A 27,256-nucleotide genomic window follows, 5' to 3' on the forward strand; every position below is an offset into this window, starting at 1 on the left:
AGAGAGAGAGAGAGAGAGAGAACCAATTGAATTCAAAGCATCTGCAAAATTGGAGGAAATCTGAAATGAAGAAGAGAAGCTGCTGGAGTCCACATTCTGAGTCTTTAGGGGCTCTGGTTTTGTGTCCTAGCTAATGATAATCGAGTCTCTTGCTTAAATGAAAGGAATGTCCACATTTTTTTCTTATTTGGCCTTGAGCATTTGCTGATTAGCTGTCCCACTGTGTCATAAAGAGGCAGCCCAGGAGACAAGAGGGTGCTTTCTCCTAGCATCTCCTCTTCTTTAAAGCTGACCACTGCAACTCTGTGCCTCATCTTTTTGAGTCCACGTTTTTCCTAACTTCTAATTAGACAATTGATAGGACAAGGTTTTCTTCCTGGTGTTTGTACTCTTTCTGGACAGGCTCTGACAGAAGTGACATGGTTAGATGTACCGGTAGATGTGCTTCTTCCAATGGAAGCAGTAAAATGGGCAAGCCCTTTCAACAGGAAATTTTAATTAATGGTGCAGGAACCCTGTTAAAGCTTTCATAGTGCTTCATAAACACACACATACCACAAATCAGGTCTTTAACATAGTAGCAAATGAAACTGTTTAGAGCCAAACCAGGTATGATAGCAGCAGACACATTTCTTCAAACGGAAGTCTTCCCAATCACATATTAAATGCGAGGTTGGACGGGGGGGGGGCAGTATAAAAAGTAAGAGGGGCATTTCTCTGTTCAGTGTAGCTCTCAAGGTGATGTTCTCCCAGCTGGGCTCATCTCTCTTCTTGTAAACTGGCTGGGTCTGAATATTTTTTTAACTTTCACGACAGACTTCAAAGGCATAAGCTATGAAAGGGAGGAAGACTCAAGAATCTCCATGAGCATACCCACTTGGCACTTTTGACTTGGATACTCTCCTTCTGCCCTGCCACACATATCATATGTGAGTGTCTGGAGGCAGTTGGAGGATGGATGGTGGATAACAGATTGAGGTTGAACCCTGACAAGACAGAAGTACTGTTTTGGGGGGACAGGAGGTGGGCAGGTGTGGAGGACTCCCTGGTCCTGAATGGGATAACTGTGCTCCTGAAAGACCAGGTGCGCAGCCTGGGAGTCATTTTGGACTCGCAGCTGTCCATGGAGGCACAGGTTAATTCTGTGTCCAGGGCAGCTGTCTACCAACTCCATCTGATATGCAGGCTGAGACCCTACCTGCCTGTGGACTGTCTCGCCAGAGTGGTGCATGCTCTAGTTATCTCCCGCTTGGACTCCTGCAATGCGCTCTACGTGGGGCTACCTTTGAAGGTGACCCAGAAACTACAACTAATCCAGAATGCGGCAGCTAGACTGGTGACTGGGAGCGGCTGCCGAGACCCCATAACACTGGTCTTGAAAGATCTACATTGGCTCCCAGTACGTTTCCGAGCACAATTCAAAGTGTTGGTGCTGACCTTTAAAGCCCTAAATGGCCTCGGTCCAGTATATCTGAAGGAGCGTCTCCACCCCCATCGATCTACCCGGACACTGAGATCTAGCGCCGAGGGCCTTCTGGCAGTTCCCTCATTACGAGAAGCCAAGCAACAGGGAACCAGACAGAGGGCCTTCTCGGTAGTAGCACCCGCCCTGTGGAATGCCCTCCCACCAGATGTCAAAGAAAACAACAACTACCAGACTTTTAGAAGACATCTTAAGGCAGCCCTGTTTAGGGAAGCTTTCAATATCTGATGAATTATTGTATTTTAATATTGTGTTGGAAGCCGCCCAGAGTGGCTGGGGAGGCCCAGCCAGATGGGTGGGTATAAATTATTATTATTATTATTATTATTATTATTATTATTATTATTATTATTATTTATTACTATCATCATCATCATCATACATCATCGTCATCATCTTATATGTGATTAGAACAGGCCTGCGTCAACAGAGGTGGGTCTGCCAAGGGCAGTTTCAGTGGAAGTCAGGCCATTTAAGTGTTTCCAAATGTCTCATACTCTTTTAACAATGTAAGTGCTTGTCTCACCCACATGATGATGTAAAAGTGGCAAGACAAGCAGTGCTTCCCATCTTCTTTTTAATGCCTTTGGCATGACTTTTGCATAGCCCAACTTGGCAAACAGACGTTAAACACACACGAACACATGCAGTGAATGCAGATCAGAAAGCTAATACCTATCAGCAACATCTCATGATTTCCTTTCATTATCCATACCTTTTCACAGGCAAAGGAGTATTACTTTTTGCTCTAAAAGTACCCTATCAGCAAAATTAAATAGGTGGGAAAACATCATCTGCCTTACTTGACTTCAAACATCCATATGATACTTTTATTCCTTGGGAATTGCACCTGTTCATGTGCATATTTCATGATGTATACATGTTGTAAAATAGGGAAATGTGTATTTCCCATGTACACAGGTTACACAGTGAGAATCATGATGGAAAAGCAGGTTAGATGAGTTATTCCTTAAGAAATTACTCTGACCATGAGAATGTAGCTCAAGGGAGTACCTTCCCTAATCAGAGTTGCCTGCCAAGGATTACTGCTACAGATCACCAGTGCATTGAGTGGTTAATGTATTAATGCTTAATAATTCCCCTATTTCCCCAGCCTTTATATTAGAATGCATGGTGTGTGTGTGTGGGGGGGGGGAATTCAGCACACTTTCATCAGCATGGATGGACAAGCAAATATGTGTTGGAAAATCTAACCCCTTGCAGAGTTGGGCCTCTGTGTTCCAGGGCTTTGCTTTGATCTGACATTGATATTACATTTTGTTTTATTGTCTTTCTCCTCTTGTTAGTGCTTAAGCAGAAGTTTGTTCTGCCCCATCTGCTGTATACTTTGCTTGTGGGACACAGATACATTTTCTCTCTGTTCGCTCTCCAATACATCTCAGCTGCTTCTCCATCTCCTTTGCAGCAGTAGCATCCCAAGTACATCATGTTCCATTGTATATTATTTTAATCTTCTTTGGAAGTTGAGTGAGCCTAAGATGTGAAGTTAGGTATGACTTTCAGGCAGGCTTTTTCCTATTACTTTACCAGGGATTCAGACTCCTGAAAAATATATGCGCTTCTTAGCAATATTTTCAGAAAGGACTGCTTTTTGCATTCCAGAAAGCTGCCCCATGCTTGAGTTCAGTAGTTACCAATACTTGGCATCACCCTCTGCTCTGGATCACACTGGATTTATGATGCTGTGAGAGGTACTTCACTTGGTTTAAGTCAAAGTTTGAACCCGCTAGCCAGGGTGCTGCTGGTTAGCACAGAGGTCTGCCAATTTCCACAGGGCAAAAATGAACTGCCATTGCCAGATGAGGCACATCCACTAATCGCTACTGCAGTTTGAAAGCAGAAATCAACCAACACAAGACAGTAAAAACCAGCTGGCTGCATTTGAAGCAGGCGAGGGGGATTTTGCCTTTTCCTTGCCAGTACTGGCGGAGGGATCTATTGCTGGAGGCAGGAAATCAAATTAGATGGACTGTTGGTTTGGTTCTGTGTGGCATGTCTCATGCTCCTAAATCCTTCATAATGAATGTATCCATGACAGGCACTTGGGGAAACTTTCCATCTCATCAGCAAAGGTGCCCTTTGGAGCAAGCCCTGGTTCAGAAGCTGTTAAAGTAAGTCGGAACTAAGAAGCAACGTTTTCCGCACTTTTCCATTATCTATTTCAAACAGAGGAAGTGGGTGCCTCCTCCCCCCCCCCCCCGCATTGGAAATTTCTTTTGTTTCTCAGCTAAAACGAATTGATATGCAGCTTCTCCCCCTTCCTGGATTTCTGGCCCTGCAAAGGTGGAGAGCTGATTCCTTCAAATATTGACTATCATTAGAGTGAGAGTCTTTGAAAAATAGGCCGGTGGAGATATAGATATAGATATATGTATCTATAACGAGTCCTTTGTCATTCTGGTTTTCATCTCTTTACCTCACCCCTTTGATATTACAATGATATTGCACTGGAAAGGGGACTTTTAACAGAATAGAATTGTTTTAAAGATTGATGAGAGGCCTGCAGGGGAAGCTGCACGGTATAAAATTTAAAAAAAATAAAAGCCTCTGCATCTTTTAGGATTTCAAAGGAAAGAGAGAGAAGGGAGCCGATCTCTTGGTATATGCAGCAGATGGCATTTCTAACAGGCAAATGCTTAAAGCCCCTCTTAACAATGTGCATTTGCTCTCACTAGCTCTTCCATTGATTTCTCTCTGCCCTCCACAGACCTGGCTGCAGTTAAGCCTTGCGTCTTCCACGTGATGCTGAGCCGAATCAGATTTTCCTTTTAGTTGTTCGATCAAATTTTCCTTCCTAGAGCTTAGAAGGCTCGCTTGGGACCTTATAGTAATTGCCTCCCCACGCTGTACTGCTGATACCTTTATTGGATTGGCGTAGGGTTTCAGAGGACTGTGTTTAACATGCAGTGAGCTGCAGCAATGCAAACAGCCCCAGTGTTTAAACAAGCATCCATTAGGCCAGGAAACAAGACGGTGCCAGCCCATTTGGTGCTGTTTAGTGCTGGCAGCTTAAGGCAAACTGTGCAGCAGTGCTGGGAGGCAGGGAGGGCGGAGAACGAGGATGGGGAGAGAAAGGGGAGAGAAGCACAACTGCAGTGTCAGAAAAAACAGGACGAGAATCTCTAGTTTTGTGGGAAAGAGGGGGGGAGGCTGTTGCGGGTTGGAACATGTGCAAAGCTCATTAATATCTCATTATGTTAGAATAGCAATCTCCCAGCAGAACGGCGTTAGCATGTACTGGATGAAGGGCTCCAAAAGAGCAGCCTGGATGTTTTTAAGTGAGATCCTTGATATCTCCCTTTGCTACCAAGTGGAGCGAGAGGAGGTGTTTTTCCTAAGCAGCAGAAATAATTATTTGCTCAGGCAAGAAGCCAAAAGGCCATAATGTTTCCTATATCAGCCTGATATAGTACTTTAAATTAAAAGGAAAACCCTGAAGAATGTCATGTTGGGTTTGTCAAAGCAGCACCAACTAGCACGTCCAACTTTCTAATAAATTTCCTTTAATCTTTCAGGAAGGTTATAAAATTTGGTTTGTTGTGAAATGATTTCATACCAAGATTTCTCTTTCTCTCCTTTTCCCCCAGTCCTGAAAAAAAATAGGAAGGCAGTTTAAGGTGATATGCACAAGTGAAATTTATTTTAATGTATGAGAATGCCAGATACCGAACATAAGGGAGATTTCACATTTTGTATATTCTTAAAGTAAGCTGCATTGCATTTAGTAAAGGTTATATATGGCCAATGATAACTCCAGAACTGTTGAAAATATGGATGGTTCTCCCACTTGCTTATTTGTCCTACCTACAATTCTATGCTTTTATGATTTCTGCAGCAATTTGCAAATTCTTGTTTTTTTTTAAATCCTCATGAAAATTCATTAGCATTTTAGTTCTCTATTTTTGTATGCAGTTTTGACTAATGTTCATTTTTTTGCAAGCAATTTTCCCTAATAGAATGCCTTTTTCACTAATATATGCATTCTTTGTGAACATTCATTGGTTATAGAACAAGTGGAAACACTTACCATGAATTCCTATTCTTAGTGCTTGCTGGAGGCCATAATGCAGCTGGGGATGGCACCTCCCACTTGCTCAACCACAACACCCAGGAGCAAGAACCATCCTGTCCCTTCCAGATTGTCCCTCCTTGGCTGCCTTTTGGAAGAAAAGTGGGGAAAGGTGAGGCTTGAAAGGTAGTTGAAAGGTAACAAGAGGCAAGGTTGATCTGGGCAGACAGGATGGCCCTTTGCCCTGGGAGAGGTGGTTAGAAGGTTTAGACCCTGCCCGTTGAGCCCAATGGGAGGCACCATCCAAAGCTGCAGAATGCCCTCCAGGATCCACTAAGGAACTGCATTGCAAAGTTCAGAGAAGTGTGAATTCCACTCTGCTGCACCATGCCTGGTGCAGTTTCTGGAACTGTTTAAAATATTTTTACATGGTTCTATTGGAAATCATCAGCACACTCTGTATTGTAAAGGAATCGACGCTTATCCACTGAAGTGCATGAATGCTCATATGACACTTTGAAAAACGAACAGGCAAGGGCATTTTCCTGCAGCAAAGTCCTGGCATGTTAAGATCCTTCTTTCACAAATTTGTGAACTTGTATCTCACTCGTTTCACCCCAGTCCACTCCCTGTCCTGGGAAATGGAGGATGAAACAGGCCTTTTTTCCCCAGAGAAGGTGTTACTTTGCCCTAGGTTACATTTCATGCTGTTATTGAGGCACCGATGGCGGGATTTGGGGACAGCAATTGCATGGTACTAGGAGAGGAAAGTGTTTCCTGTCAAGCCTTAAGGCACAGGAATTACTGGAATAATTATATCCTGATGCTATATGCTGTTTGGAATAAGCCAGGGGCCACCCTGGAAGCCTCTGGGAGCTGTACCTCTGTCTCCCTCAGAAAATGCCCAACAAAACTTGCGGACAGGCCATGTCAAGGGGTGAGGGTTGAAGTGCTTACTCACTTAGTCCACCCTCCCTTCTCAAAGTGGTTGTTAAGGAAGAAGTTGCATGAACAGGGGAAAGGGCCTTAGCTCTGTGGTTGAGCATTTGCTTTGCATGCAAAAGATCCCTGGCAGCATCTCCACACAGATCCCTGTCTGAAACCCTGGAGCAGGGGTCCCCAAACTAAGGCCCGGGGGCCAGATGTGGCCCAATCGCCTTCTAAATCCAGCCCGCGGATGGTCTGGGAATCAGCATGTTTTTACATGAGTAGAATGTGTGCTCTTATTTAAAATGCATCCCTGGGTTATTTGTGGGGAATAGGAATTCGTTCATTCCCCCCCCCCAAATATAGTCTGGCCCCCCACAAGGTCTGAGGGACTTTGGACCCGCCTCCTGCTGAAAAAGTTTGCTGACCCCTGCCCTGGAGAGCCACAGCAGTCTAGACCAGTGTTTCCCAAACTTGGGTCTCCAGCTGGTTTTGGATTACAGCTCCTATCATCCCTAGCTAGCAAGACCAGTGTCAGTGATGATGGGAATTGTAGTCCAAAAACAGCTGAAGGCTCAAGTTTGGGAAACACTTATGTAGACAATACTGAGCTAAATGGATAAATGGACCGCACTTGGTATAAGGCAGCTTCCTATATTCCTGAATTTAGGCCTTGCGACTGGGTTCATGTGCCTGGAATGGAATGCTGTGATTATGATTCTTCACATGCAAGTTTGTTTGAGGGGCCCATTTTGTGATCTAAAGGTAGTGCTGGTTTTATTTGTGAGTGTATTGTATTCTTTAGGGGTTTAGGAAAGTGTCCTGGGGAAAGGCAGATATCTTCCTGCATGTGCTCATTGCAGGGGGAAGTCTAGCCATGTGGATCACAAGCCAGTCTTGAGCAACTCTGTCAGCCATATAAACCAAGGTGGGCCACCGGGTTCACGAACACCTGGCACCTCTGAAAAATGAAACAGCAGACCTGAGCCCCAAGTTAAAATTGTGTACTGCTGCATAAATATTACAAAGAATTTATTCTAGTTTCTGTTACACTGGTGTGAACGTTCTATGATAATGTGCAAAAGAAAAGTTAACAGGTGGATGCTTAATTAAGTTATTCATAAGAACTGGAAGAAAGAGAGAAACCATTCTTTTGTATTAGAAGTGCAAAGCACAGTTAGATTACTTATGACCTCCATTAAAATGTATGCATATCCATGGAGTTTGGTATATTGTACATATTTGAATGCTGTATTCCCATACATTGAAATAATTTCCGTTTCAACATTTTGATGTGTTTCTATGGTAGTTGAAACAATATTAGAGCCCTCCAGTGGGCAAACTCATTTTTCTAGGTTATGGAAATTCTGCTAGGGTAGTGTTTTTATTAACATTTCTTTTGCATTTCCCTTTGTCAGCAAAATGTGTTTTTAGCTTTTGTTCTAAAGAAAAGTAAGGATATTAGACTTCGCAATAGTTGATAAGAGGTGTGCATCCTTGATGCTAGTGGAAAGAGGTCAAATGTTTGAATGAGAATAATTAAAATTTACATTAGCAATGCTAACTTGGCTCTGTATTCAGGGCTCCAGGTTCCTGCGTTAGAAGTTTGTCAACTTGTGGTACCACATCAATGGTATAATTTGGATTCTCTGAATATACTGCAAAGCCAGAACAATACTGAATAAGAAAGGGGCGATATTCTGCTTCGCTCCTTCTGCAAACCTGTAAATGCAACATTCTGTGGTTTATAGGTGTGCAATAGTTTCCCTGTTAATTTCCACATTATGTTTGAGCTTCCGCACGATGTAGAAGCCACTTCAGAAAACAGATGGAATATACTGTAGTGCATGCTTAGTGCTCCTTTCTGCAATTTTTGATTCCAGAAAAAAATGCCTTTGTGGACCCCTTAACCTTAATTTTGGGCATAAAATGCTGAAATTTGGGGTGGTATACTAGCCCTGCTGTTTTCATGGGTGAATCATGGGGGAACAGAAGCATGCATGTGTGAAAAGAATGAGGAGTAGTGACCTGCAGTGTCACACAAATACAAATATTATTTATTTGTGCAGCTAAAGCCATTACAAAAAAAACCTAAAATGCATAAAATGTTACACAGTTAAAGTAATTATTTAAACCAGGCAGTCAGATAAGATTTTACTCCCCGAAATAATGTAACTTCTCATCCCCACAAACCTTCCTCCTTAAAATTGCTGCTCTAAAGGCAAAACAGGCTAGTTTTCCAGAGTTGTAGGGAGACCTCTCCTATAATAAAAAGTTACGACCTTGGCCAACTTGTTATTTCTGACTCTAACCAACTTCACAGTGTTGTTGTGATGATAAAATGAGGGATAAAGTGAGGCACTGTAAGAAATTTAGAACTGTGTCTCATAACCTTAACAGAACCGATGCTATGATCTTCAGATTTAAGCTATTATATATTTGATGGTGGTGCAGTCGTGCTGTCCTTTCCCTCCAGTTGTTTTATTGTACATATGGAATGCTAAGACCCAGATCTATTGTTATGTGGTGTGGCAGTATACCAGATGAGATGTTCCATATGCTTGTATTTTCCGCTCCTGTATTTGTGCTTCTCTCTCTCCCCCCCCCTTGTGGTGTAGTTTGACCTTCTGGTCCATGTTCTTGAAGCTATCCTCCTCAGAGCACACAGCTTCTGTTATACCCTCAGGAAAAAATGTCAAACATAAGCCCTTCCTCTTGGCATCCCCATCTCTTTCAAAGCCTGTCGGCTGTGATCCTCGACATGCTTTGTCAGCTTATTTGCTTCACTGGGGCTTGCTCTGAAACGGCACTTGGAAGACCAAGCAGCCAGTGGCCTTTGTAGCACAAAATAAGTTGTTTGCATTCAACAGTCACAATAGTTTCAATGTTAGCAACTGCATATGCTGCTCTCATTGTCCTAATTTCAGTAGTAGTCTTATGGGCTTGATTCCATTTCCATGAATGCAAGCTACTGCTGCAACAAATTAGCACTGTGGAGTGTTTTCAGGCCTCCATTGGAGGAATCTCATAAATCAAATACTGTGGAATTTTTGAAAGAGGTCTCTGGATTCTGCTAAAGTGCAAGGGTGTAAGACTTTCCACAAAGTGGCTCACATCATTTTTTAAAAAGCATATTTACAAAACATTGAAATCATTCTCAGAGCAACAGCATCAAATTCAAGGCTCGTCCCCACTTCACTTGTCTTGTGCATAGAAAAAAGCATGGATCTGACTGGCTTTCCACTTGTCTAGAAACAGGTTCAAGTGGTTTTCTGTTTGCTTCATCACTTCCTCAGGAAAATCCACTCTTTACAGTTGTATTGGAACAAATGTCAATCTGTGAAAAACAAAATTGACATTTCCTCCAATTCCAAGGTAAGGAGCAGGTTTCCCCGGGGGGAAGCAGTGGGAGAAGCGTAAATGTGGACGAGCCCTCTGTAATCATATGATAACCTTAAAACATAAAAACAATGCAAGAAGTTGGGGAGGAGGGGACCAAAAGCTCTATGAAGCCTGATGCCCATGCCTTAACGAAGCAAAAGTCAGAAGAGCCTCAGGCAGGCGTTTGGCAACCAAGTGACACCTGTGGCTGCTTTGGATGAAAGAGACTAGAATTGGTATCTTTTTTTTCTTTCCCCCCAACAAAATCTGGCACTAATGGCAGAGCTTCTTTTGGGTGTATGTGAAGTTCCTTTTCCATGAGGGGAGCTAGCCACTGGTTTTAAAAATGGATCTAAGGACAAAGTGTTTTCCCCACCTCCTACAGAAGACATTAAGTTAGCAGACCGCCAAGTCCAGTCCTCAACCGCCAGGCAGAATTATCCACAGATCCACTTATCCTATAGAGAGTACAGTTTCCAGAAGCAGAGAGCAGGTGCTCACTGGTAAGACCTCTCTGTAGAGCAAATGGTTACAGATTATTCAAGCAAGTAAACTAAGCTGCACACTGTACAGAAGGCAGAAACATGAAGGCCTTCACAATAGCAATGGAAAATCAATGATAAAAACATACTTTGCCCCTAAACCCCCCAACCAAAGCTCGGGTATTACACCATTCATTCTTTTCTTCTTTAGCCCTGAAAGAAAATAAGATTTCCGGAATGGCAGATGCTGTGGTCATAATTACAGCCTTAAACCCTGCTCAGGCGTTACTTAGTTCTGCAGAGATGCAGCTCCTTTGCAGTTATTCAATCAAAACATTACTGAAGCCATGATCTGAAGACCACTCATGGAAGGGGGCTCTTAAATGCATGGAACTGCCACCTGTGCACAGGGAATTGTAGTGATTGTCTCTGTATGACTGGCCATCTCTAGAGCTGTAAGAAAGGAAGCTACTGTGAACAGACTGGTCTTCCATTAATCACTGTCCCTTACAACAGTAGACAAGGAGTAGACATGGTTTTCCATGACGAAGTGTGTTTCTCTCCCTCAAAGGTAAAGAGCAAAGAGAGAAACTAACTTGCCAACAAGCAGTGTACTTCTGTGTACCAAACATACTAAAGTGCATATCTTCAAAAATTGATTTCAAAGCTTTTCCAAAGCAGTATGTGTTTGGGCCAAAGAAGTGATGTTACGGGTCCTAGCCAATAGGTGCTTGTGGCAGTTGTATAGAACTCCAGCTGTGGCTCTAGCTCTGTTTAGGCCAGGCATAGGCAAACTCTGGCCCTCCAGATGTTTGGGACTACAATTCCCATCATCCCTGACCACTGGTCCTGTTAGCTAGGGATGATGGAAATTGTAGTCCCAAACATCTGGAGGGCCAGAGGTTGCCTATGTCTGGTTTAGGCATTCCAAAGGCCTCACATGGTGATGAAGAACATACCAGCTCTGCCTCTGTGTTGCAGTTCCCATTGCCCTCCCTGAGTTACAGCAGCCATCACCAACTTGGCACCTTCCAGGGTGCCATGTTTGGACTACAACTTGTGCTCCAAATCATGAAGGGCAATGGGAACTGTGAGCTGGGAAAGGGGTGAGACTCACCGCTGCTCTCCTTTATGACATGAGTGAATACAGAAAGCTAATGTAGGGCTTCTACCTTGGGAGCATGGGTGTACTTCTGTAGGTAGATTTTCAGTTTAAGCAGGTATTTTGAGGTGCTTCCAAACCCCTGAAGAGCTAATTTAGATAGTGGTCAAGATGTATTGTGGGATAGGGGAGTAACGTGGCTGTTGCATACAGCAAGGACAAGAGTTTTTGAGTGAAAAAGACCTAATTGCCAACATAAATATAATCCTAAAATCTTTTGTCTCTGGACAGACAAAACCTATTCCGAGCAGTGTGTATTTTATTTTATTTTTAACCACAACAGGATGAAAAGATACAAATGAAAGTCCATTAATGAGGAGAGTAAGGATTAACAGGAGCCCACTTTGTGGATGTGCTGTGGTACATTTCCGCAACACACCTGAAAACAACATACAAAGCAAGATTGTGCTCTGTACTTTTAGGAGCTTTTAGTGGTATGCTGCTGAACTCTCACAGTGACTTTGCCTTGGATCTTGTTTACCCAGTGAAGATCTAGCTATAGAAAACACCATTGTGGGGTTGTTGTTTTGCTCTTTTTAAGCAAAATAAAAACAAAAAAATAGAAAACACTCTTAAGATTGTCAAAAAGCGCAAGGCTGTTAAGGGATGGGATGTAAAACTTCATTAGCCTCTTGAATAGAGTGCTGGATATAGAACTTGCTTCTATAAATGGGGGATATTGTGTAAATTCTCCAGGTGGTTCAAATGGGTTGGTGTGTATTCTTAACTGTGCTTTATTCAATTGTTTTGCTTTAAATTTTGCACCCTGCACTGGGATCACCTGTAACCAATATTTTAAACCAATAAAAGAAATAAAAAGGGGGTGTCATTTATGATAGCAACTAGTAATAAAACCTAAAGGCTCTTTTATGTGCATTTAATGCACTTGCTTCAGTTTTAAAATACTTTCTTCTCGAAGTAAATATCAGATGCAGTAGTTTTTATATGAAGTGCAGACAAGCTAGATGTGTATTAGTCACTGGTATAATTTGGAGACATGCATGCTGTAGGTAAGCAGGGATATTCTTAGATTCATTAATTATAAGGAGATACCTTGAAGCTTCAAATGCACGAGGTTTCAGGGCAGCAGTGCTTAATATTCAGATGTTGTTGGATTCCAACTCCCATCAGCTCCAAAGAGTATGGCCAACATTCAGAGTTGATGGTAGTTGTAATCCAACAACATGGAGGGTTTTAGATTCCCTTCAACCAATCCAGTTTTGGGGGTGTGTTTAAACAACAAAACATTTTCCATTGCTGTTGATTCAGTCTTTCTTTTGTTAACACTGGTTTTTTTTTTTTTTACTGTTCAAAAGAAGTAGAAATTATTTCCCTTCCAGTAGCAGGTGGTGAGGTGGGCGGTGACATTCACCTGACCTCTGGTCACTTGTGTCACTCCTGCAAGCCAGGATGGAGAGGGCGAGAAGTGAGGAGGTAGTAGGGTCTGCATGCTGCAGTTGCACCAGCAAGAGCACTGGATTGGCGCTGCCTGTGTTATGCACCACACTGACTTCACCCCACCAACTGCTGCTGTTCACTTCCACAGTGGCCAGCATGTTAGCTGTTAGCATCTTTCTAAGGGCCTCTATGGTCAATTTCCCAGTCAATAAGCAGACCTTCCTGCCCCTTTTTGCAGCTTTTTGGTGTATGATCTGCATGTGTTCCCTCAAGGTTGCTGCGTAACATTTTTTAGATGTGAAAAATATGATACTCGGGGAGATACCAGGTTGAATCCAATGTAGCGCTATGTGAATGTTTTGTCAGCACAAGGATTTCTGCCTGCACAATGGAATGTTCTCCCCCTAACCTTCCCCTTGCAACCCCTAAATATCTTCTAGGCAATGGCGTAGCATGGGTGGGCTGCCCTGGGCAGTGATAGGAGACTCTATACCCCTGCTTCAAGGGGTGTCTTGGGAGTCCCATACATTCATATGTCTTCACACGTGGTAAAGTAAAGTCCATGTACAGCTTGAGCTCTCACATAAAGAGCCACTTAATTATGTGGCATATACATTTAATCCAGCAGCTGTTCAAAGTATGCAAAGTTTACCTTGTAGTCTTGAAACCCATTTAGTTAAAAGTAAGTCTTGTTATTGTAAATGGAATTTACTGCCAAAGAATTATAGAAAGGATCATAAACTGCCAAGTCCCCATCTATTTTTGTGAAATAATCACTATCTAAATATTCTAGATATAAACATTGGGCATCCATAATAAAGACACCTCTATGAACAGAAGTATATTTTAATAGGATGAACAGAGAAATTGCTTCTTTAAGTGACGTGACTATGGAAACTGAGTGTAAATAAAGAGCAAGGCAGCATTTCAGTCTGAAGTCAAAGACAGGAAGTGGGCAGAGCTCTCTGAGACCAATGACAAAATTTCATCCCTGACATAATCATTATGTCGGGGTCCAGTTGAGTTTGCAGATAATTTAGTATTGAAAAAATTAATTAGACCTGTGCCTGTAATTGCTGCAAACATTCCCAAGGGACTCTGTATTCTTGGTCTCTGCTTCAGAACCTATTATTTTTTGTGTTTACATTAATGTTTGCTTCTTTTCTGCATGTTAAGTAGATCAAAAATGAAGAAATGAAAATATTACCCTTTTAATACTGGGGGAAAACACCGGCACTGTATGGGATGCTGACGCATATATAGTCAAATATTGTCCACAGAATTCACACCCATATCATAAGCCTCAGCTGCAACATTTCAACCATGCAAAAGTGATAGGTTTCTGCACCCCAAGCGCTACAGGCCTTCATCCAGGAAAACAAGAGGTATTATTGCAATTCAAGGATGTTCCAGCCACACAAAAGCACTTGAGGAACAGAGGGGTAAAATGGAGAGGTAAAATGGAGCGTTCTGGAAGAGGGCAGGGAGCATCCATGGTGCAACATTATGTGGAGCTCCCACTTGTATGGATGCTAATGTAATGCTAAGTATGTTTGGTACTGTACTTTAGACTTCCTTTGAAAGCTACAGCTGGTAAAAATGCATCTACTAATAGGGCCAGAGGGTCGGCAAATATAGCACAGATTTTATCAGCTTCTTTGGTTATCAGTTCATTTCCAGGCTCAGTTCAAATTGCTGGTGTTTACTTTTAAAACCCTAAATGGTCTGGGACCAATTTATTTGAAGGACTGCGTTCACTAAAATGAACCCACCCAAGACCTGTTATTGACTTCAGGGGGCTTACTCTCTGGCCCACTACAAGCAGAAATAAGATGGGCAGATACCATGGAGAAGGACTTTTCACTGGTGAGCCCATATCTTTGGAACCCTCTTTTGTGAAAACTCTACCAATCTCCCTCTTGGGAAATCTTGATGCAAACCTTGAAGACTTTGTGACGCCTTTTCTGAATGATATTATTCTTTCTTTAAAGGGATTTCATTGATGTGTTTGTCACACTTTGTTCATTGCAACTTATTTTATTTTTTAGTATTTTTTATTAAAGATTTTCTTGATTTACAAAGGTAGTGCAATGTCTCTTGTATTTTTTCCATGTAACATTTTTACAAGTCACTTTCGTTTGCTGAGACATTAGGAGGAAAAGGAGAGAGGTGGGCGGGATGGGGAGATGGGTGGGGTGGGGTGACGATGTTTCTATTTTACTTAATATATGTAGGGTTTGGTGTCAGTGTTGTTTGTACAGGTTCTCTGTTGTTCACTTGTGTTCCTTTGGTGGTGAGAGAGGTCGGGGTTGGTGTAGGATGTGATTGTTCATTTGTGGTTGGCTGTGGTGGTCTTTGGTTTCCTGTGTGAGTTGGGTGGGTGAGTGTCTTTGGTCAGGTTAGCCATATTGAGTTGTATGCTGTCGGTAGATTTTTGTCATTGTCTTGTTGGGCTGTGTGTGTGTGATGAAGGGGAACCATACCGGAGTGAAGGTGTCTTCTCTTTGTCCCTTGTCAGTTTCAGGTTGCTGGTTAGTTTTTCTAGTAGGGCTGTTTCCCATACTACTTGGTAACATTGATCAATGCTTACTCCTGACAGGTCTTTCCAGTGTCTGGTTATGATGTTTCTGGCTGCTGAGAATAGATGGATTGTGAGTTCTTTGTGTTGTAAGTGGGCATTATTTTCTTGGAAGATGTTTAATAAGACCAATTCTGGGGTAATTTCTAGCACTTGCTTGGTTATCTTACCTATTTCTTGTATGGTTGTTGTCCAGAATAGTTGGATTTTGGGGCACTCCCACCACATGTGGAGCTATGTGCCTGTGGAGGTGCACCCCCTCCAGCATTTTGGTGAGTTTCCTGGGCATATTAGTGTTAATTTTCTTGGCGTTAGATACCACCTGTAGGTTAGTTTTAGGGTGAGTTCTCTTCTTTTCATTGATATGGATTTAAAGGGGGGTTTAGACCACATTCTGGTCCATTGGGTAGGGTTGATTTCGTATCCTATATCATCCCCCCCCCATTTTTTTATTGTGTCCAGGGAGCTTGTGGGATTTTTGAGTAGTATTTTGTATATTGCGGATACCAACCCTCTGCTGTGTCCCTTTGTCATTAGGATGACGTTTTCGAAGGTTGTCAGGAGTCTAGTTGCAGGCCCAACACCGTTGCAAATGTGTTGAGTTCTCTGATTAGGGAGGATGTTGTGTTTAAGTGATCTGGTGTTGTGACCATTAGGTCTTCTGCAAAAAGTCCTAATTTATAGGTTCTGCCTTTTATTTCCGCCCCCTTGATGTCTGTGGCTGCTCAGATTCGGATTGCTAGGGGTTCCAGCGCCAGCATAAATAGGAAGGGAGATAGTGGGCATCCTTGTTTTGTGCCTCTTTGGATTGTTATGGTATTTGAGTCCATAGTATTAATTCTGCATTTTGCTGAGGCTTGGGAGTATATTTATTTGATGGTTTGTAGGAAGTTGGGGCCAAATTTCATGCTAGTTAGTACTGCTGATAGGTATTTCCATTCTAGGCAATCAAACGCTTTGAGGATGTCTAGGGACATAATTGTCAATAGGAGTTTAGTTGCCTTGCTGTGTTCGATTAGGTTCAGTAGTTTCCTGATGGGGTCTGTAATATTGTGACCAGGGATAAAGCCAGTCTGGTCTGGGGCTATTAACTAGATAAGTATTTTTTTTTCAGGCAGTTGGCTAAGATTGATGTGAATATTTTGTAGTCTTGGTTTATTAATGAGATCGGGCGGTATGATTCTACTTTGAGGTTGTCCTTCAATGGTTTTGGGATGGAGACTATTTTGGAGAGGGTCCAGGTTTTGGGGATGGGCCCTCCTTTCATGATGTCATTAAACAGGCGTGCCATGTAGGGCATCAGGGGTTCTTTGAATTTCTTATAAAATTCTGTTATGAAGCCATCTGGGCCTGGGGCTTTGTGTGGTTTTAGGTTTTTGAGGATTGTGTCTATTTCCTCTGGGGTGATAGGACTGTCCATGAATTCCTGTTTCTTCATTGCGACTTATTGTGGTTGTAAATCTTATTTCGGTAAACTCTAGAGAGAGCTTTGTCCTAAAAGGTGGCACATAAATATCTGAAATAATTTACTACCCTTGTGGTCACTTGCTTTTTGCTTCCAATTGTAGGGCCTAGGCATGAAGTCCAAGGAACATTGTGATTATTTTAGAGGTATGTTTTGCAGCCAATTTCTGCTCTGCTGAAGCATTTTTAAAATATGACATAATAAATGTTTAGCATATGAATTGGGTAGTTCATCTCCTTCCCCTTTATCACACATTCATGTGATTATGACTGAGAAAAGTCAAAAGCTGGCCCAGTAATCTGACATTCGGCAGTGCATTTCTCATCCTTTGTTAAGGACAAATCGCGTATCATTGACTAGGTGAAATGTGGAGTTAGTTAAGACAACCCAAAGTCCAGACACCTTCCTTGCTCCTTATTTCTGATTGTGGAGCAGTATAATCTGGACGCTGCCTGCTAATCTCTTTGGAGTGTGTTAGATGGAGGATATTTCCCCTGTGAAGAGGTTGAAGTATTTGACCTCAATACACATTCCAGACTCACAATTCTGTGATCCTAATACTCAATCATCGCTGCAGGAATGTAAGTTCATTTGAGCACAAATGACAGCGTAGCTCATCTGAAATGACACAGAGAATAAGAAACATCAATTTTAATAGAGATTTGAATCAAGGGATTATGAAGAATGTAGCACCCTTTGTTCTTTCTTCAAACCTGTGTCTTAGTGGAAGCATTTATGGATGTGTTTATTTATTCACGTATAAGATACAGGCACACCGGTGATCATTCCTATGCACCTTTTTTACACCACCGCCTACAATGCCACAATCTCGGTGCACTCGATTATTTCTGTCCTTGTCCAGGTTTTCAAACCAAAAATCCCATTATAGAAGATTCCTGGGGGCTCCAGTTCTGCAGATTCATGGGCTCCTTGGTACTGTGAAGTAATGGATGTTCTGTTGTGTTATTGGTCCCCTGTCAGCACTTGTTTGCAAAAAAAATTCGGCTGGAAGAACCTGAAGTGGTTTAAAGACAGCAAAGTTGGTGGAAGCATGCCCATTATATGCCCAGTAGATTAAAGGCTCTGTGATAACAATTGGAGCCTCCCTGTCTATGGTCTTGCTGACCACTGAGCTTAGGGTGGGCAGAAATGACACAAAACGCTATGTAGTCTGTTTGACTTTTATGGTCAGATGTGAAGCCGAAAGAGAATTCAGCCTCTGAGCTTGTTTTGAAGGAGCAATAAAAGCGCTAAACAGCAGCAGCCCTGGTCACTCCCTATACATAATTGAAATAGCTGCCCACTGAAGTCAGAATGAGATTGGGGGGGGAGCTGTGTAAGTGGCTCTGACTGTTGCTATAACAACAGCACCTTGGTCTAATTTCTTCTGAAAAATGACTTGCTGCTAGTGGGATGAAGTGGAGCAGCTTTTTGCAGCAGATGAAAGCTCTGTCGACAGCCTTAAGTGCTCCCTTGTTTATGTAGTGGATACTCTATGGTGTGCCCACTATAGTCCTGCTGAAAATTCCAAGATGAGCTAGTCCACATGTGGGTGTGCATGTGTGTTGTAATATGTAGATACAGTGGTACCTCGGGTTAAGAACTTAATTCGTTCCGGAAGTCTATTCTTAACCCGAAACTGTTCTTAACCTGAAGAACCACTTTAGCTAATGGCGCCTCCCGCTGCTACCGCGCCGCCACCACCCAATTTCTGTTCTCATCCTGAAGCAAAGTTCTTAACCTGAGGTACTATTTCTGGGTTAGCGGAGTCTGTAACCTGAAGCGTCTGTAACCTGAGGTACCACTGTATACCTTTTAGACTATTAATAAATAGCCCCATAAAGTTTAGCCGTCTCCTAGCCCAGGACCAGGTTCCTCTTCTTACAGCATATAAATAACCCAATACTCACTCATGTCCACCCATGTCTACTGCTTTGCGAATAAAAATACTTTGCCCCTATTTTTATTTTTTATTTTTTTGTAATGCTATTCCAGGGCACCCCACCTCATAGGGAACAATGGGTGCCAGTTATTTCCACATGTAACATATCCATAGAAACTAATGGATGTTCATTAAATTAAGGCACTCCAATTCGCATGAGATTTTGCAGTTCCTGCAACTTTATCCATTGCCTGTGAACAAAGCTAATGTCTTACTGCCATGCTCATCCTTTATACCAGTTTTAAGCAACTTGATTTGTGCAGCATCGAATGACATGCACAAGCAAGAATTTGGCTATGTTTATATGTCATGGGAAACCGTAGTTTGAATAGTTTACTGTGAACGCAGAGATTGTACCTGTTTCACTCCTCCCCTAGCGTGAATGGGAGCAACAAATCACAACATTGACTTAATAGTGTTATGTCCAGACTGAGGGGCGTGCTTTGTTTCACTCCAAAGAAATCACAGTTGGGAGGCAAAGAAGAAACCTTGGCTTCAGATCCCTGGTTTAGATGTAGCAGAAAGCTAGGGATTGTGTGTTGTTCCTGATTGCACTAAAGAAGGAGCAAAGTGAAAGCCAAACTGTGATTTTATGGTAAACCATTAGCTGTGGTTTACCATGATACACAAGTTGAGCCACTGGTTCATTTCAGGAAGGGGAAAATAAACCCACCCACCTCACACACATTTATTTCCAACAGTTTTGTGGGAGTGTTGTAGGGCTTTTTTCAACCAGAACTCACTGGAACTGAGTACCGGCACCTCTTTGGTGTGTTCTGGCACCTTTTTAGTGTTGCAGTTCCAGTCCCTGGCATGCTGCTTGGGGCTGCACGACAGATGTGGTGGGTAGCCCGGCAATTGGGGTGGCACGATGGAGGCAGAGGTTGGTTGCGTAAGGCGGCAGCTGATATTTCCTTGCAGTAGTGGGGTAAGTGGGCGAAGAAGAGAAGGTTCCCCCTCGTAAAAAAAAGCTCAGCAACTACAGATTCTGTAGTGTGAAGCTGCATTTGGAGTAGTAACTGTTTTCAGTTGAGGAGTGTCCGCAATGTAAAGAAAGGTTGGGGAACCTTTTCCAGCCCATTGGCCAGATTCTGTGATAGATAGCCTTTAGGGAAGGGGTCGGGAACCTAAGGCCCATGGGCCACAAGCGGCCCACGGGGGTTCTTTAACTGGCCCATGAGCCACCCCTGAACCGAGCCATCCACTCAGCGAGTCCCCTCGTGCGGTGCTAAACTGGCGCAGCGTGGCACGGGGACTCGCTTCCGTGGTACTGGAAATCATGCCTGCGCAGATGCTGCAAATCGTGCGTGCGCACAATCCGGCCCACGGAGGGATCTCCGCTGGAGTGAACCAGCCCAGGTGAGGTAAACCTTGCTGACCCCTGCTTTAGGGGGCATGAACTGCAGGCTAGAGGCCAAAGGCACTTGTATAGAAGAAGAGATGGATTCTTACCTTTATACAGTAAGGTTATATTCCAGCGATGCCAAAGCCACACACGCACCCCTACCTCTACTGAGGAAAGCAAGCAGCGTTATCAGAGTGCAAGAGCACATTCCAGCCAGGTGAAAGCACCCAAGGAGGGCATGGAGCAGGACCAGCTTGAAGAAAGACCAGTTAGGAAGACCTGATGGGTCACATTTGGCCTCTGGGCATGTGGTAAAGGGACATGCAGTGAAGCTGTAGTGGGAGTTTTTGGGAATTTATTGGAGACCTTTGAGATCAGCAGCCTGGTCATCTTATTTCCTTAAAGTGTGGTAATGTAATTGACCACAGTTTAATCCTTGACACCCACTTGTTCAGATGAGAAGTGATCATATCCCCCAATTCATTTTCAATGCTCAAGTGTTCAGGGGTTATTTAGGTTTTAAGTGGCAGGCGACCTGCTAGGTTACTGAGTCGAGGGTCTACAGAGGAGTGTGGGAAGCACACAAGAGCATCAGACTTCATTATGCCCCATCCATTTGACAGGGGAAGAGACAATAAATGTAACCCATGCCCGAAGGATGTGCCACTCCCTTGGGAAGAAAGCAGCAAATCCGTCGACCTCATTCCACCTGCATTTCAGTGCTGTGCAACTGTCCCAGGTTAGATTTGAACTGGGGTTGTCGGCTGCACCTCTTTACCTGTAAGGAGGCTGGCTATTCAGTGCAGCAAGCAACTGTCTCGGTTGCTTGCTGAATTACCTTTGACGATGCTCCACTATTTGTACATATCCTAACTGATGTATGTATGTAGTAAAAAGAGTTTCTGGTTACAGGTAGGTAGCCGTGTTGGTCTGCCGTAGTCGAAACAAACAAACAAAAAAATCCTTCCAGTAGCACCTTAGAGACCAACAAAGTTTGTTATTGGTATGAGCTTTCGTGTGCATGCACACTTCTTCAGATACACCAGGGTTTCTGGTGTTAGGAATGCATACGGTACTTTGTCCACAGGAAGAAGTTGCTGATTTGAGAAAAACACTGCACCAGGGAAGGAGGGAACGACAGTTATTTGCCTGTGGAAGCAGTGTAGGGATACAGGGCCAAATACCTCAGGCTAAGGAATGTTTGCTTAATTTTGTTTATTGATTTTGCATAGCAACCTATTACATAAATTGTAAAACTAAATATAAAAGGCAATTGGACATTGCCAGATCCAAGAGTAGTTTGAGTGGAGCAACAGAATTTGGGGCTGTGCCACTTCAGACTGCAAGTGGGAGAATCATACTTTTGAATGTTCCCCATGTAAAAGGAAAGAAAAAGAGCTATCAAATCAGTACAGCAGGGAGCTGGGTAGGTTAAACTTTTTTTATTTTATTTTACTAGAGGCAAGTGTTTGTTAAAGCACTTTTTAAAAAAACAAACACTATTTTACCTGCAGTCTGAAGTGGTACCGTCCATCATTCTGCCATGTCACTACCACCTCATTCTTGGTAATGCTTCGAAAAGCACCAAACTGACTGTCACCTTTAACATATCTCATTGCTAAGTGATTATAATACTCCCTTGTAAGGAAAAGCAACAGGCACAAAAATAAAGAAACAGGAAAGGGAAGGGCAGTAGCCAAGCTCAGCACATCAAAAGAGCAGGAGAAAAAGGAAGCAGATCAGATAGAATCCACTTTTTTCTCACAGAGAAACAGAAGAATTTTATTAGTGGAGTGTATGAACATGCTTTGTAGAACAAGTAGCCAGCAGTATCTGAGGCATGAAACTTATTTGGAAGAGAATGCAGCTGCAAGTCATTTTTCCAGCTTTGTCTTAAAATGTTGTCCAGTATGTTTAAAGAGAGTTAAAAAGACAGATTGAAGTGACAGGCTTTTTGAAGCATCTTCCTTCCACATTAGAAGAGTTGTTTTTCACCCCAGTACCATCACTTTAGTGGCAGTAAAAGGGCTTAAGTGGGATTGAAGTTGGTGCCTGAGCCTTGTGTTGTGAATGTAACTCTCAGCAGAATGACACTAAACAGTGCAGGAAAACCAGTGAGTTGAGATAGTGGTATCTCACAATTAAGGCAACAGTGGCAATAAACTTGCTTATCTACCCCAGACAAGGGAAGGAAGGCAAAATGTAGGCCCTTATTTCAAAATGTCTGCAAGCTGAGAAGCGGGATTTGCAGAACCAGTTGGGTTCTGCAAATACAGGACATTTATTGGGTGCCACTTCCAAGAGGGTGATTGAGAAGAGGCCTGCCTTTGCTTTGCCACCAAGTATATAAAGGCTGGTTGCTGTAGAAAACTAGGTGGGTAAAGGAAAGCTGAGCCAAATTCATGGTATATTACTAATTTTTATTATTTAAATATTATGTTAGCCACCTTCGGCAAAAATCCCCCTGACGCCATTTTTTACACCCGAAAACCAGGACGTTTCAGGAATTTTTCCTGACGTATGGCAAGCCTAGCTCATGACAAATGCTTTACATAAAAAGAGGAAAGAATGGTGCATTTCAGAACATCTGGCAGAATTTCTTAGAACTTTGTGCAGAAAGCAGATCCCTTTTCCTTGTGCCGACCACCCATCTACACTGTGTTTTTTTAAAAATTATTTTAAAAATCCCCTTCCCCCCTTCCTTCTTTTTTTAAAAAATATTACCAGAATAGGCAGAACGCAACACATGCCAGTGTCCTAGGTGAGGGTAGGGACAGGGAATCATGGGCAATGGAGATTGTAACACCAACTCTGTAACTGGGAAATGGGGAGAGGAATTATTTTATGGTAGAAATATCAAAAACTTTGAATTAAAAAAAACCTTCTTTTGAGGCCTTGAGGGTACGCAGGGGGCTGAAAGGTATAGGGGAGGTCCACTGCATGCATGGAAGTCTGTTGTACCAGCAGAGCTGCAATGTTCAATACAAGCTCTAGATTATAAATATGAGAATCCACTGGAAGGCAGTAGCAGTCCATACACATGTCAGTTATCAAAACTGAGAATTTATGTTACCATCACTGATGATAGAGACTGGGATGGGGAACCTTTGCAGCTGAAGGGGCCAATATTCTCTCATGGAAAAGGTTCATAAGCTGCCTACCAGTGATGGCCGTGGCCAGATGTAAAAATTGGGTGGAGAAACAAATGCAACTCTTACCTTTATGTAATAGGCTGCATTCAAGCCATGCAGGATTCAGAGGTTTCTATACACACCTTTCTCCATCAGTGAAAGTAGGAAACGCTACTGCAGTTCAGGGACACAATTCCAGTCCAGCAAAATCACTCAAGGAGGGTGTAGAAACACACTTTGTGTGTCTCTCCCCCCCCCCCCAACTGCCATACCCTTTTTGCCCTCCTTGCTCCTGTCTTTCTCCCACATGGCTCTTTATCACCGGCAGAACATCTATCCAGCATGCTGTGCAGGTGCAAATGCCGAGAATGCTATAATGCTGAAACCTTGCAGGCTCCCAACTGTAGCTTAAGTATTGAAGTAGGTCTGTAGAACAGGGGAGGACTCTGTGAGCACCATGAAACAAACATCTCTAGTACTGATGACTGAAAGAGCTGTTCTTGTTTTCCATTGCATACGCTACATTTCTTTTGCCCCATTAACATCTCTAGTGATACAGATTCTTCCCTGCTTTTGGAACAGTATGAACATTGAAAATGGCTCTTTGGCCAGAAACATGGAAAAATAATGAATTGTATACCCCATATACTCAGCACTTGATGGGGGAGCGTTGTGTGCCAATGAGGCACAAAGAGAAAATATACACGTTGTGAATTATAATAAATTTGCTGTGACTATAGTTTATTGCATAGAGAGTTTTTTTGTTTTGTTTATGAAGGGCAGAAGTGTGTGCAAGAGTCTAATTAATGATTTTGTTCTGTTTCTTCAAGCTTCAAGAGACGGTGAAGAGAAAGTTGGAAGGAGCACGCTCACCCCTCAATGGCGAACAGCAGAATGGCGTCTGTGACAGTAGCTTCTCCCCAACCAGCAAGCGGATACGGAAGGACGTACCTGGGATTGAGGGAATCAACAGCTTGCCCAATAATTTGCCTTTGCCTTCTATTTCCCCTCTTCACCAGCTTGATATAAAACCATCACTGCCCCTGCAGAACAGTGGAACTCATGCTGGTGGTCTGGATGACCTGGGTAAAAACGGTGGACTTCCAGAGATAAAACTCCCAATCAATGGATGCACAGAGCTTGAGGATAGTTTTAACATCCTGCACAACAACAGCAACAACAACAGCAAGGAGCTAAAACAAGAGCCTTTGGATGATCCTAGCTGCATGGACAATTCTGACACATCACTTTCAAATCAGAATAAACTTTTTTCAGACATTAACCTGAATGATCAAGAGTGGCAGGAGTTAATAGATGAGCTGGCTAACACTGTTCCAGAGGATGACATACAAGATTTGTTCAATGAAGACTTTGAAGAGAAAAAGGAGCCTGAATTTCCCAGACCAGCCACTGAGATTCAAGAGAGTGCGAGTGTTAAAAGTGACCCATCTCACTCTCCATTTGCCCATGTTCCTCTTGGGTCTCCCCAGGTAAGGCCTTCTTCTTCAGGTCCGCCATTTTCAAATGTCCCTACAGCATCTAGCATACCTTCTGTCTCTAGTGCGCCCCCAGCTCCACTCTCTGACAGCTCACCAGCAAATTGTGTGGTTCAGTCACCCCAGACTCCTAACCAAGCACATACCCCAAGCCAAACTCAGTCAAGACCGGGTAATGGTTATCTCATTAATCCAACAACAGTGACAACAGCTGCCCCAGGGCCTGGCCAAGTGGCTGTGCCCAGCACTGACTTATCTCCAGCTGAACAGCTTAAACAGATGGCAGCACAGCAGCAGCAACGAGCTAAGCTCATGCAGCAAAAGCAGCAGCAGCAGCAGCAGCAGCAGCAGCAGCATCCAAATCAAGCATCTAGCTGGTCCCCAGTGGGGCCTCCATCTAGTCCTTATGGAGGACCCTTCAGTACAGACAAACCAAATAGCCCAATGATGTATCCCCAAGCCTTTAACAACCAAAACCCTGTAGTGCCTCCTACGGCAAGCAACCCACAAAAGACTACGATGAATAACTACCTCCCTCAAAACCACATGAATATGATCAGTCAGCAGCCAAATAATCTGGGTACAAACTCCTTGAGCAAACAAACCAATATGCTTTCTTATGGCAACACTAAACCTCTGACTCATTTCAATGCTGACTTGAGTCAAAGAATGACTCCACCGATGGCCAATCCCAGCAAGAATCCTATGATGCCATACATGCAGCAGCAGCAGCAGCAGCAGCCCCAACAACCACAGATGCAGGCTCAAATGACGCACTTGAGTGAGGAGCAGAAACGCATGCTTATCATGAAGCAGAAAGGAATGATGAACCAGACGATGGCTTATGGAACACTTCCCTCCCTTGGTCAGGTAAGTGTGAGCAGACAATGCTCTTTTAATGACTTAATTCATTACTTTGTTGCAAAATCCAAGAGGGAGTGTGTGTGTTTAAGTCAAGGGTCAGTAGGTACTTTTGGAATTTAAGAGTGTGCTGTGGGCGCCAGCCACCAGCATGGCTGCCATGTGTGACACAAAATAGCTGCTGAGGTGAAACGGTATAAGACAAAATGGGCGTCACGGGCTGCAGCATATATAACGGTATAAGACAAAATGGCTGCTATATCTTAAAGAGCAGGAAAATGCCACACTGATCGTTAGTTGGTCGATCACTGTGGCATTTACTTGTAGTTGTGGGGTGAACCATGTTTGACTTGTTAATAATAATAATAATAATAATTATTATTATTATTATTATTTATTTATTTATACCCCGCTCATCTGGCTGGGCCTCCCCAGCCTTCCTGGGCGGCCTCCAACAAAATATCAAAATACAGTAATCAATCAAACATTAAAAGCTTCCCTAAAAAGTTTGCCATTGCTTTGGATGGAAAGAGGGTTTTAAGGATATGAGCGATCTCTCAGGAGTGGAAAGTTGCTATGGACTTGCTAATGGATGGTCTCTTGTTAATTCTAGCACAAACCACTTTTACAATATCAGAACAGCAAGTAATTTTCCTGAGCAAGCTGTGAGGCAAATGCTGGCAATTCATGTGTCCACGTGGCAATGGCAATGATGTGCAATGGCATGTGTTTACTAGGTGCCAGTAGGGTGGCCAAATGAAAAAGGGCGAAGGGCTCCTGCACCTTTAATATTTGGATTAATATTTAGCTTGAGCTACAAGCTACACCTGCTGAAATTTCCTCTCTCCACAACTATTAAAAGCAGGAGCTCTTGTCATCTCCTTTACCTGTCCAACCACCATCCTCTGCTCATGGCAGATTCCAAAAGAAAAGCCACTAGTTGCTGTCTGTACAAGGTGGATTGTGAGGCTATTGGTGCTCCTGTCCTCATCCATGTACAAGTCCTCTTCCACGCCATTGTTCATAGTGCGGTCCATCACCTTAGAGACCACAGCTGTGAAAGTGAAGAAGCACCTGCCCCCACATTGTAGTTATTTTCTTCATTGTAGAATACTGTAGTCTCATCTGTGAAATAAGAACATAAGAGGGGTGCAGTTTGATCAGACCAATAGCCCACCAACGTCAGCATCCAGTTCTCAAAGTGTCCAGCCCAATGCCTATGGGAAGCCCACAAGCAGCACCTAAGGGCAACAGCATTCTTCTCGCTTGTGATTCTCAGCAGCTGGCATTCAGGTGCACATTGGTGCTTCTGGCAGTGGACATAGAGCATAGCCATAGCTGGTACCCTTACCCCCCCCCCCCATGGTTTTTGCCAAATCCTCTTTTAAAGTCATCCAAGTTGGTGGCCATTAATGCATATTGTGGAAGAAAATTCCATAGTTTAACTCTGTGTTGAAGATTTGGAGCATTTTCTTGTGTCTGCCCCCAAATCTTCCAACACATTTATTCAAACTATGGGTAGAGAACCCTTTTTTCAGCCTGATAGCAATGTTACAGGGGTTGTATGCTGGTTGT

At 43.1% G+C, this 27,256-nt stretch overlaps 1 protein-coding gene across 1 annotated transcript in view; it reads left to right on the forward strand.

Annotated features, from left to right (window-relative positions):
• MAML3 (mastermind like transcriptional coactivator 3) overlaps positions 1-27,256 on the forward strand; it is a 269,821-nt gene that overhangs the window by 127,896 nt on the left and 114,669 nt on the right. Inside the window, exon 2 of the mRNA XM_033161072.1 lies at positions 24,155-25,690. Coding sequence (XP_033016963.1) covers positions 24,155-25,690 — 1,536 coding nt within the window. The remainder of the gene's footprint in view (positions 1-24,154; positions 25,691-27,256) is intronic.

Source organism: Lacerta agilis, chromosome 9 (assembly GCF_009819535.1).
Source record: "Lacerta agilis isolate rLacAgi1 chromosome 9, rLacAgi1.pri, whole genome shotgun sequence".
Classification (NCBI taxonomy): Eukaryota; Metazoa; Chordata; class Lepidosauria; order Squamata; family Lacertidae; genus Lacerta; species Lacerta agilis.